The sequence below is a fragment of the Cucurbita pepo genome, chromosome 20, assembly GCF_057944985.1.
Source record: "Cucurbita pepo subsp. pepo isolate OVF chromosome 20, ASM5794498v1, whole genome shotgun sequence".
Taxonomy (NCBI): Eukaryota; Viridiplantae; Streptophyta; class Magnoliopsida; order Cucurbitales; family Cucurbitaceae; genus Cucurbita; species Cucurbita pepo.
The window spans coordinates 9,593,719-9,606,731 of NC_141817.1; the positions used below are offsets into that span (position 1 = coordinate 9,593,719).

Here is a 13,013-nt window from a genome sequence, read left to right on the forward strand (position 1 = left end):
TCCGCAACTCGAAATCCCTAATCAAATTCAAGACTTTCATTCCACGAATCCTCTCATCTCCTTCATATTCAAACTTGATATAATCCCAGATTTCGTTTGCTGTTTTGAGGGACATTATTTGCATGAAGATCATTTGAGATACAACGGAAAATAGGTAAGCTTTTGCCTTTGATTTTCTTGTTTTCTTTTCCTTCTGTACTTTGATTTGTGCTACAGTAGGATTTGCTGGAAGCGGAGGGACCTCATAATCCTCTTCTATTACTTCCCAAAGATCCAAAGCCTCTAGATAAGTCTCCATACGAACTGTCCACATTTGATAATTATCTCCATCGAAGACTGGTGGTGCAACAGCTGAAAAACTGGATTCTCCTTCCATTTTGATCTCACCGATCCCTTAAGAAAATAGCTCTGATAAGGAGATTTAATCAGATACAACAATCTAAACAAATATGTCATCTTTAACAAAACTGAATAAACTTTGAAAAAGCTTTAGTTTTGTGTTCTAAGAAGTATGCCTAACTGAAATGAGAGAAATCATCCACAAACACCATCACGTACTGAAGGCCGGTATAGCTTGCTGTTCACGTTGGATCCAAAAGATCAGAATGGATCAATTCCAATACTGTTGAAGCTCTACTCCTTGAGCTTGGGAAAGGAAGACGATGAAACTTGCCATATTGGCAGTCTGGGACAAATCGCATCATGCTGAATAGCTTTAAAAACAAGGACACCATCAAGAAGTTGTTTTGTGGATATTTTCTACAACAACTAAAAATCCACATGACTCAAATGAGCACGCCAAAGCGTTGAGTTTGCATTATGACCAGTTTTCTTGATAGATTCAGCACTAGCTGATAAAACAGACAAGATTCTTTCTTTTTCCACAGAATATGATATCAGCAACAACATGAATTTGAATATCTTTAAGACCAAAAAAGAGCATAGCTTCCTAAATCTGTTATTTGTGATATAGAAGCTAAGATTTTTGTTCAAACCAGGAACATGATAATTCAACGTTGTCTAGAGTATCTGCTTGAATTTCTGTGTCATCACATTCAACTAAATTAATTAGTAATTAAATGTGGGTTAAGAAAAATTGGTGCTTAGTTTTGATGAAATGCTTATTAAAGTAGAAGGGACTAAACTTGTAACCTACAAATGAATGAATGTCTTATTTTGGTGAGAGCATGTAGTTATGCTTTGGGTTATTTTAGGGTAAAAAAAGAAAATGGTTAGGCTGACAATAATGATGAAGATGAGGAAGTTTGAGTTTGGTTTGTTGTCCATTAAAATTTACCAAAGCACACCAAACTATGGAACTGAATTGGTTTTAAAAGAGTGAGGCACTGAATTGCACCAAGAAAAGATATGGGCAACAAGGGAGGATCAGAAGCTTGGGCTTTCATCAAACAAGTGGTAGCAGGACGATGGTTTAGTGTATTCGCGGGACTGATAATGATGATCGGCAACGGCACCACTTACGTGTTTCCAACATATTCCAAAGTCATAAAAACCCAATTTGATTACAGCCAAACCCAAATTAACACATTGGGATTCGCCAAAGATCTCGGGTCGAACATCGGAATTATCGCGGGGCTTCTGGCGGAGGTGACTCCGACGTGGGTTCTCTTCATAATTGGGGCATTTCAAAACTTCACCGGCTTCTTCTTGATTTGGCTCTCCATAACTGCCCGGATCGCCAAGCCAAAATTCTGGCAAATGTTCATTCTGGTTTGCTTCGGTACTAATTCTTCAAATTGGGCCAACACTGCCATTATGGTGACGAGCGTGAGAAACTTCCCCGACCGACGAGGGATCATTTTGGGTCTTCTTAAAGGATATGTGGGTATTGGAGGTGCCATCATAAGCCAACTTTATTTAGCCATTTACGGCCACAATGATCCATCCAATCTGGTTCTTCTTTTCGCATGGCTCCCCTCTCTCCTAATCTTCATCCTTTTCCCCTCAATTCGACCAATCCGTATCCGTAAGCATCCCGATGAACTCAAAGTGTTTTACCAGTTACTTTACGTCTCAATTCTTTTGGCCATTTTCATCTTGTTTTTAACCATTGCACAAAAACAAGTGATTTTCTCTCAAGCTGGGTACGTAGGTGGCGCATCCTTTGTGGTTTTCTTACTATGCGTACCCATTTTAATCGCATGTAGAGAAGAGTTGTTGCTCTACAAACTCAACAAGCAAACCGCTAGTCCTTCTGTCCCAGTCTCCATGCTTCACCAAAACCCTCCCACCCTCGCTACCTCTGCCAGTTCAGAAGTCCCCGAGGTTTCGCCCTCGTGTTGCCAAAACATATGGAACAAGCCTGAAAGAGGGGAGGATTTCACCATCTTGCAAGCCGTGTTCAGCAAAGATATGGCTCTTATTTGGTTAGCTACATTTTCTGGATGTGGGTCCTCTCTAGCCGCTATAGATAATCTAGGTCAAGTTGGGGAATCACTTGGCTACCCACAACGAGCCATAGGCATCCTTGTTTCGTGGGTTTCCATATTCAATTTCTTCGGCCGAGTTTTCTCTGGCTTCATCTCAGAAACCCTCATGACCAAATACAAGTTGCCTCGTCCTCTAACCTTTGCTTTTGCCTTTCTCATCACTTGCATTGGCCAGCTTTTCATCGCCTACCCTTTCCCAGGCTCCGTCTACTTAGCTGCCATAATTATTGGGTTTGGATTTGGAGCTCAAAATCCAATGCTATTTGCCGTAATATCTGAGATGTTTGGTCTTAAACGTTACTCGACGCTGTTCAATTGTGGGTTATTGGCAGCCCCATTTGGGTCTTACATACTGAACGTGGATGTTGTTGGGAAGTTGTACGATATGGAAGCTTTACGTGAACATAAGCAGATTGCGGGGAAGGGGTTAACTTGCACCGGAGCTCATTGCTTTGGTGGGTCTTTCACAATATTGGCTGCAACCACATTGTTTGGAGCTGTGGTTATGTTTGTGTTGGCTTACCGGACTCGAGAATTCTACAAAAGGGATGTGTATAAGAACTTTAACGAGGAGATATGGGTTCCCCAAACCGAAATGGAGTTCTATCGCTTAGATAACAAGAAGAACATTGAGGATTAAATTCAAACCATTAATCTTTCAAACCTCCCATGCTCACTCAATTTGAGGACACCCTAAGGGTCCTTTGAAAAAGATATTTGAGACGGAATATTCAAATGTATGTATCTCTAAATTTTTTAAAATTTCATTTTAATATGATTATCCATTTCATTATTAAATGTTGACCAAATATTTGAATTTTTTTATATTATTCCAAAATATATATAAATATCTAAAACTTTTTAGAGAAACTTCTAAATAGTGAACTCATGCTCTAACAAGATCGATTAATCTTCTTAAATTAGTGATGATCTTTTAGAAGACCTTCTGATGGATAGAACCTGAAGTATTGGAAAAAATGATTGTTCAATACATCATACAATGATTCTTCATTATCTAGCAGACACATTTTAAAAATCTTGAGGCAAAACTCAAAAGAAAAGCAAAATGAGGAGAATACTAGCTAGCAGTGGGTTTGGGCTGTTACATTTAAAGGGACAATTCTTTTAATAAAATCGAAGGGAAATAACTTTCGAAAAGCCAAGTTTTTCATAGTTATTTGAGCCAAGTTTTTCATAGTTAATTAAATGGTATGAACTTAATTTTCTTTGTGAAAAACTACTTTGATGGAGGACAAAGTTAAAATGAGTTAACTGAACTTTTATGAGATGCTGAAGAATAGAACTTGATATGTGCTAGTATCATACGTTAAAATAGACATGGGTCTCCCAATAGAGCTCCTACTTTTTCGCCTACAAGCTCGAAGAGAAGTCATACGAGTACTTCGTAGTTGGTAGACACAAGGGTCGTTCCCTCTTAAAACTTGACACGACAATATGGATCTGTTCACCAACCAATCTTTTGTAGATAAAAATTCGGTATTGATCAAGTTTATTCCACGATGACCCTGACAAATCATTCAATATTGGAACTAAAACGAGGTAGCACCTCATAATTATAAGATACACAGGATCACGACATAGACATAAATAAAGTGACTAACTAATTTATCTTAAGGATCCTGTACTCAACCCTAAGGATCAGATGTGCTCTAAGGAATTTTGTGGTCAAATGTCACCTCTATTGAATGGATATGGCAACATAGAGGGTGAATAAGGTTCTAAAAAAAAAGTATTTAAATATGCTTAATTTTCCGAATTATTTAGATCAATTAAAAATCACAATTAATAATTAACACATCAAGTAATAATAGTTCTATTCAAAACCATAAATAATTATGAAAGATTTAGAATAAGGAATAAATCACAATATTAATTTCACACTTCAATAGTGTTAGAAGAGAATATAACACGGTAGCTTTACCGTGGTTCAATCAAACTCGACTTACTCCACTCAATAAGTACCTATTGAGAATTTTGAAAATAATCTTTCTGGACTCTTTCCACACATCAGAGTAAAACTGCTACAAATCTTTCTTGACTCGTTCCACACATCAGAGTAAAACTGCTACAAACTCTTTTTACGAGTTTAAAAGCAAACTCAATTCTTTCTACGACTCAAGATCAAACCGTTATAGATGTTGAAATTTTGAAGAATACAACACAGCTGAGTTGAAGAGTAGATTTACAATTTGAATACTCAAAACAATATCTTCAAAACAACCCTCTCTAAAGAATAAGATTAAAAAATAAAAAGTGAAAGTTTGGAGAGATCAATGAACTTTAGAAAAGTATAGAATTCAAGAAACATAAAAATTATGCATAAATTAGGGAGATTAGGATGAGTTTAAAAAGGAAGATGGAGTAGCAAAAAATCATGGTAAATGGTATATTTCATGAAATTATATTGGTTTGAAATTATATTGTTGTGAACATATCTAAAAAGATATATGGTGCAGGAGGGAATTGACGCTTGAGCAAACGTTGAAAAGATCCAGAGCTATCAGAGAACTAAATAGGGATATCCCCTCATTACATTATTTGTTGCTTATGATTCAAATCTTTGTATCAAGCATCAGAACATGAACCAAATAGGGATGTCCCTTCATGTCCTTTGAAAGAGATATTTTCTAAGAGGGAAGATTCAAATTTTTGTATCCCTAATTTTTTTAAAATTTCATTTTAATATGATTATTCATGTCATTATTAACATAAGACTTTATTATAAGACTTTTTTGTCGACAGAACTAAAAAAAAAAAAAAAAAAAAAAAAAAAAAAATGGCCTTTCTGCTAATTGTAATGACCATATTTTCTTTTGAAATAGAGCTGCTACTACATGCATCACATGACTGTTAACTCACGACAACATATTAAGACATTTAACATACATAATGTCATGACCCGGTTTTTGAGGTTTCAAAAAAACAAAATCGTGACTAAAAAGATGAAATAAAAAACAAATGAAATTAAAAAGAAGATAAAATAGGAGATGAAAATTTGATAAAATTTAAAACAAGAAAAAGGAGTGAATGACACCAAAATTAAATACAAAATTAAAATAAAATAAAATACAATTATGAAGAAAAATACAAAACTCTAAAAAAACGACAAGGGACTAACGCTCTAGAATGACACCCCACTGTGACAGTGCAGCTCTCGAACACCTCTCCGTATCGACGGGTACTGAAAAAAAAGGGGAGAAAGGGGTGAGTACAAAAATATACTCAGTAAGCAACCTACTTGTAGTCTCTTTTCGCATCCTTATCTACGTATCCACGGTCTTTCTCAGGTTTCTTAGGAGAGTGATCTAAGCTACAACTCTCTTTTCTGTATCTTAGGAGGCTTGCCCATCATATGCAGTGAAATGGTCAGTGTCCTGAGGTGAGGCGACCTCATAAGTAAATCTGAGGGGATCGTATGGCTGGATCTGAATACGTCTCTCTCTGAACATCATCCGAAGAGGTTAGCTGACAACCCTCTCATGGGACCATACATCCACTAAACTCGGGGTGCGACCCCCTGTGTGCCGGTCAGCTACTAAGTCATCCTACGTGGCTCCACGTCCCCCGCTCAGGGACGGGTTTCTACGGCCCAGGAGTCCTGTTCAGAAGACCCCTTAGCTATCACCACTAAGTCTGGGCACCTGTCACACTTCCCTATCTGGATCTGCCAAGCTCACCGATCTTCGTACCGGAGCTCTGTCTCGACGGTACGGTATCGGAGTAGAGAGGGAAGTGGAGATTCTGATGATACTACCCACACTGCTCAACTCTAGCGGGCTACCTACACTTACCGTGGTGTTCTACTATCCTTTCTAGGATGGAACTTGGTGGCTTAGACTTGGATTCATGCATCTCTAGGATTCTCGTGCCTACTCTCACAAACCTATCGGGTTTGGAATTCTAGGCTCTGGATCTGCCAGTAATCATTTTGCGGGTCTATATGCACGGTGTTCTAGAGGTCTCCCAATCTAGGATCTCGTCTAGCATACTTAGTCACAAGCACCCTAATCTACGCTCATAATTCCTTCCTATTCAACAAGAAAGATAACACAAGCAATCATCATGCTTCCAGAGCACAAAGTTCACAAATTCTCATCTTCCTTTAACCATGAATTAAACACATACATATATAGCGGAAGTTTAAAGCATAAGTACAACACTCAGACGATTCTCATAATGCTTCACATATTACATCCAAACTCGTAATAATCACATTACTAAAATTCAGTCATGGAAAGCTGCCACCTAAGGTAAATTCACTAGCATGCATGCATTCCAAGCAATCCCTACGAGTATTGCTTCCTAAAAATCCGGTGACTTACATGATTGACGCATGCCCTTCATTTAGCGTTTCTACACAAATAGCATTTCTAAAAATACTGATTTTCTCCAATAAGGTCCTAATTCACATAAAAACATGGTTAGGATTAGAATCGAGATAAAAATCGGACAAATAGAAATCGAACGGGCCTAAAAGGAGCTTACACGCACCTTCCGCGCGCCCCGAGTGCCCAGGAGGATTCCAATCGCAGGTCTCACACGCGAGTCACGGACTGGGTTTCGGATGGCAGTTAAGGTTGGACAGTGGGTCGACTGCTTCGCTGGGTTGGGATCGTTACTCGAGTTAGTGGGTTGGGTCAGACCGTCACAGAAAGGACAAAGCTGCATTGCTCCACATGGCATACGAATCGTGACTCCACCCAAAACTTGACTCTGTCCCTCTCTGGTCTCGACACGTTTCTCCTATCGCCCTCCCCCCCCCCCCCCCCCCCTCTCCTCCCCCCTCCCTCTAATCAAATTTTTTGTTAGATTTTTTCCCATTTTCTCTTTTTTCATATCTTTTGATACAGAATCCAAATCTGGTATAGTTTCGTTGGTAAAGTTATAGACCGTGATTTAAACTGGGTCTGGATATTTTTTTTCTTAAACTTTACTTCAACATAGACCAAAATAAGAGAGTTAAAAATAGGTCGTTCGCCTCCTTATAGTTCTTGGAAAGAGACCTCGAAATATCGATATCAGTCACATTTCCCGGGCAAGTTTCTTCACTGATCTTGTAGAGCAATCCTCCTATATGAACATATTCATGAGTCGCAAATGGTGGTCTTGGATCTGAAGAATACCAATAACTCACCTCACGGACCTTCTCGGTTTGTTGACGGAAGAAATAGGACTCCGACCTCTTGAACCTCACTATAACTTCAAGAAAGAGGTCCATGAAACTACATCAAGGTTGAGGGCGAATTCCGGCGGTGGTCCGGTGAGTACTCTGGCCACTCTTTCTTTCTTCTCTTCTACTTCTCTCAACTTTCCAACTTTTCTTTCTTTTGCCGGTATTGTGTTAAGACCAATCAAGACCCATAATGGGCCGAAGGACAAAATGACCCATAAGTTGTTATATTAGGAATTGTTGGGATATGATAGCTTATGAGCATGATTATTTTAAATAGCTAGAGTGCATAATTAGAATGCTAAACTCAGCATATTGATTTGCATGTTAGAAGAATACGTGTCAGAAGACTACATTCTTCCACGATGAGAACTAAATGTTTTAAGCTATATAAGAAGATTTTTGCTATGCTAGAAACTTTGATTTTAGTTAAAACACTAATAATAGGATTTCAAAATTTAAATCCTTGCACAAACTTGAATAAGAAAATTATGATAAGATTAGAGCACTAGAACTAGAGTTATGTCACAATTATCATGTTAGGAAATTTTCAGTGAATCAAAGACCAATGGATCATGAGTTATGCTTAAAGAATTGAACGTTAGTGCTCCTAGATTATGATTAACCCCATGAATTAGTCCAGAAAATCCTTAAAACAAGAATGTAAGTTATAAACCGTTAAAGATGTCCTTAAGTACCTAGTTTATAATTATAGCATTTAGGAGAACGTTGATAGCTTATCATGCCTATTAGCAGTGGTGAATGATATCACTAGAGCCGAGATCACTTCATATTCCCTCTAGGAAATTATTAATGCTCTTAGGGACATAAATAGACCTAAAAATACCTTGTCGAGTGGTAGCTTCATGATTAGTGCTATTGAGTTTGACTCATTTGGTCATATAGTAGTGCATTGAGGTTGTTTCGTGTTAATGCTCTTATCATATGTGAAAATGGTTAAGAGTCTCTAAATAGGCTCAGTAGTTTATCTACACACGAGGGCTTTCCACCATTTTAGTAGGACGTTAAGGTCTGTGGAGGGTTACCAGCACCTTTGCATGAATGATGTTCAAGATTCATGATACCGATGAGGTTGCTCCTATTGAAACCGATAATTTACTTCCTAGACAATGTAAGCTAGTTAAGAAAGATGTTCACACAAAAGCTCAATTAGGCCATTCAGGAGATCCTGCGGCACCAGGTTACGTGAATTTCCTCGAAACGACATTTTGGTTTATGGCATGCAGGAAAACTACCTTAGGTACTTTAGGAGCTCCAAAAGCTTAGATAGTTGTACTAGGTCCGAACTTCTTAGACTCGAGATCAAAACCAATGGTAACTAATTAAGTCATGGATGCAATTAAGAACCTATAAGTAGATTACTTATTGAGTTTATTTATACTTACAAGATATTACCTTTTTCTTTTTTAAGGTGATAATTGATTTATTGGTCCACCTCGAAAAATTTTGGGAGTTATGTGGCCACCGAGGTGGATTTTTGGTACTTAGTTTGTATTTTGTTTTCCATGCTAGTTTTTTAATTAAATCTAAAATGGTACATAAATGGTAAATGTATTGGTTTATATTTTTTAAAAAAATATTTTATTGTTTTTAAAGTTTGCAAAAAATTTCATCTTACTTTTCGATATCTATTTGTCAGTCCTCTTGCAATTTTTAATTTAAAGTTCAAGAAATTTTTAATTTAAAGTTCAAGAAAAGAGTAAGGTTAGAACATAGATCTAAGTCATGCATAAGATTTTTATTTATTCAAGCAAACTTTACAAACTTTACAAAAGAATGAAGCATCTACGACACAAAATCAAAAGGTTAAAAGCAAAGTAGAATGTCCTAAAGTTTGATGTTTTTGTTGGGCAGTTTCTCTTATTTATTTCGATCATCAGTTTTCTTTTTGTGTTCATTGTTCTTAGCATCAAAAGAATATAATTCTACGTTCGACTGCGTAACCTCTATGTCATCTCTGTATTTCTTATATACATCACCTTCGTAGAAGTCTCGAGTTCTATAAGCTAGCACAAACGAAGCCATCGCTCCAAACAAAGTCACTGTAGCCAAAATCATGAACAATTCACTAAAGCAATGATTTCCGGCACAAGTTAGGCCCTTCCCATTCTTCACATTTCAAATTTTAGTGGCTTCTGCATCGTAAAACCTCCCTATTACTTCCACGTTCATTATATAAGATCCAAGTGGGACAGCCAATTGCCCACAGTTGAGCAATGTCGAGTAATGTTTGAGGCCAAAGAGATCAGAGATTATGGCAAATATCAATGGAGTTTGGGCTCCAAGGCCAAACCCAATGATCAACGAAGCTACATAGACTGAATTTATATAAGGGAAGGCGATGGAGAGCAAACCAGTGCAGGTGAAAAGTTGTGTAAGACCGAACATGAAAGGGAGAGGTAATTTGTATTTGGTCATAAGGGTTTCAGAGATGAAACCAGAGAAGACCCGACCAAAGAAATTGAATATGGAAATCCATGAAACCAGTATACTTATGGAATGATTTGGATATTTAAGTGACTCGGCGATCTGCCCAAGATTGTCAATGGCTGCAACGGAGGACCCACATGTTGAAACCGTTGCTATGAAAATAAGAGTCATATCTTTGCTTAGAAGAGCTTGCAAGATGCTGAAATCTTCTCCTCTTTGTGGTTTCTTATATACATGTGAGACACTCGGCAAAGAAATTTCTAAAATTTCCTCAAGTTGCTCACGCGGAATCGAAACAAGAACAGAAGAATTCATAGTTTGTTTACCGAGTTTGAAGAGAAAAAGTTCTTCTTTAATAGCTATCATAAGGGGCAAACAAATTAATATGACGATGACCGCGACGCCACTGGCATAGCCAGCCTGAGAGAAAACAATATTTTTCTGGGTTATGGTGAGAAACAAGAGGAAGACTGCTATCGCTATGGCCACGTAAAGCAAGTGGTAGAACACTTTGAGCTCCTGTGGATGCTTTCGAGCTTTGATTGTCCGAATTGGAAGAAAACACAAGAAACATACAATGGAGGGTAGCCATGAAAGAAGGAGGAGAAGATCGATAGAATTTTTGTTGCCTTGCTACATTAATTTGAGTTAGGATGGCCCCACCGAGGCCAACGAAACCCTTGAGAAGGACCAAAATGATACAACGTTGATCGGAAAAATTTCCAACGCTGGTGACCATAACAACGGTGTTGGGGAAGTTCTGTGAATTAGAAGTAATATAGATGTAAACAAACATTAGCCATAAATGGAGTTTTGGGACGTAATTAGAAACAGAGAGCCAAATCATAAAGTAACTGAAGAAATTGGAGGATATCCCCACAAGGAAAAGCATCCACGGCGAAGCCACCTCGGCGAAAAGCCCGGCAAAAACTCCGAGGTTGGAGCCGAGATCTTTAGCGAATCCCAAGGTATTAAGTTGGGTTTGATTGTAGTCAAATTTTGTTTTTAAGGGTTTAGAGTATGTTCCGAATAAGTAAGGTGAACCGCAGCCGATCATGATTAGAAAATATGTGAACATTGAAAACTATCATCCTTCAACAACTTGTTTCACAAATAGCTAACTTTCTACTCCACGGTTGTCGCCCATGGTCACCGATCGGGCTAATGGGTACTAGAATTTGATGATTGATCAAGAATAAGAGGAGTTAGTGGTGGCTGAGAATGGAGAATAAAGAATGAAAATTGGGAATGAGATTTTGGGTCCCAATTTGGTGCCGTATAAAGGAAATTCAGTTCCACAGTTTATGTACCAAACATCTTACCTAAGGGTAACAAAGGCCGAGTTTAATAATGGAAAATGGTTTTCAAGCTGAAACAGACAGCAACTTCCTCTCCTACACCCTGTCAACAATGAGCTTTCAGTTGAGCTTGAACTTGGACAAAAGGATAAAAATAAATAAATCCCAAACAACAACTCACCCCTTCCATAACATCAGTTGTAGTTCTTGGTGTCATAGATTCATTTTCATCCCTCTAACAATCTAATTTCACCTTCACAACAATCTAATTTCATTAAAGATGTAATTTTTTTCATTAACATGACGGAGAACTAAAGATTATATATGACAAAACCAATAGTATCACCCATCTACTTTGAGGTAAGTTTCCACAAGTGTTCTCAAAATATATGAGAAGTATATAAATAAATCTAGATCAATCCTAGTGAGAGGTGATTCTAAAAATAGAATGACTAAAAAACTTAAAACAATTTAAAGTTACTATCTATATCAACCATGTGCACCTTCCTTTTCAATGAGTCAACAATGTGCAAATTCTTGAAAAATAATTTCCTAGAAAATAAGCATGCTTGCAATAAAACTTGTTTTAGATAATTGATAGTGAGTGTAAGCACGTCTCGGGTCAATAAAGTTAAATTTTTTAGAATACCCAAAAACTACCATCAAAATGCTTTAATACTAATTGTTGTAACAGAAGCGAAAGCAAGATCGATAGCACTCACACACCCACAAACAGAAACTAAACAAAGAGAAGCAAAAATTTATGATGTTTGGAGAAAAAAAATTCTCTTACATGAGGGGTGACAAATCTCAATAATTAAAGTGTTTACAAAGTGTATATCTCACACTCTCCCACTACAAAGTCTCTCAAACAAAATTCCTCCCATATGTCACTCAACAAAGACAAAAATGACATTCAATCTGAATACATCTCAATTATCCTAGACAATAATGTCATACCTGAATCAAGATGATTCATGTATCAAAATGAAAGATGAATCAAAAGGTTTATGAACAAAATAAATGAGAGATGAACCAAATAGATGATAGTTATGAATCAAAAGAGTTATGAACCAAATAGATGAGAGTTATGAATAAAAGGTTACAAATAGAATAAATGAGAGTTGTGAACCCAATAAATGTCAATAGAGATGCATGAACCTATTCTTCAAACAACTTTTGTCATAAATTATATTGTTATGAACATATCGAAAAAGATATAGATCGAAGGTGAAGAAAATAGAATGTTAGAAGGGTGAAAATGCATCGATGACACTAGGAATGGCAAATGATGTTATGGAAGGGGTGGGTTGTTGGGGGTTTATTTATTTTTATCCTTCTTGGCTAAGTTCACCTGAAAGCTCACGGTTGATGGGGTGTAGAAGAGGAAGTTGCTGTTTATTTCAGCTTGGGACACCATTTTCCATCACTAAACTTTTCCTACGTTGCTTTAGGTAAGATGTTTGGTACGTCAACTGTGGAACTGAATTTCCTTTATAGGGAACCAAATTGGGGACCCGAAATCTCATTCCCAATTTTCACTCTTTGATCTTTATTCTTTGTTCCCCATTCCTCATTCCTCATTCCTCATTCCTCATTCTCATTCTCATTCACATTCACATT

The 13,013-nt window shown here is 37.3% G+C and overlaps 2 protein-coding genes across 2 annotated transcripts; one reads left to right on the forward strand and one right to left on the reverse strand.

Moving 5' to 3' along the window:
* The first annotated feature begins 1,368 nt into the window (after positions 1-1,368).
* LOC111784659 (protein NUCLEAR FUSION DEFECTIVE 4-like) lies at positions 1,369-3,090 on the forward strand. Its single transcript, XM_023665293.2, has one exon. The coding sequence runs from the start codon at positions 1,369-1,371 to the stop codon at positions 3,088-3,090; it is 1,722 nt and encodes a 573-aa protein (XP_023521061.2).
* Positions 3,091-9,780: 6,690 nt separating this feature from the next.
* On the reverse strand, positions 9,781-10,407 carry LOC147786529 (uncharacterized). Its single transcript, XM_087120493.1, has one exon. The coding sequence runs from the start codon at positions 10,405-10,407 to the stop codon at positions 9,781-9,783; it is 627 nt and encodes a 208-aa protein (XP_086976619.1).
* Positions 10,408-13,013: the final 2,606 nt, after the last annotated feature.

Coding starts and splice junctions, on each gene's coding strand:
- LOC111784659 (XM_023665293.2), top strand. CDS start 1,369: ATGGGCAACAAGGGAGGATCAGAAGCTTGGGCTTTCATCAAACAAGTG.
- LOC147786529 (XM_087120493.1), bottom strand. CDS start 10,407: ATGAATTCTTCTGTTCTTGTTTCGATTCCGCGTGAGCAACTTGAGGAA.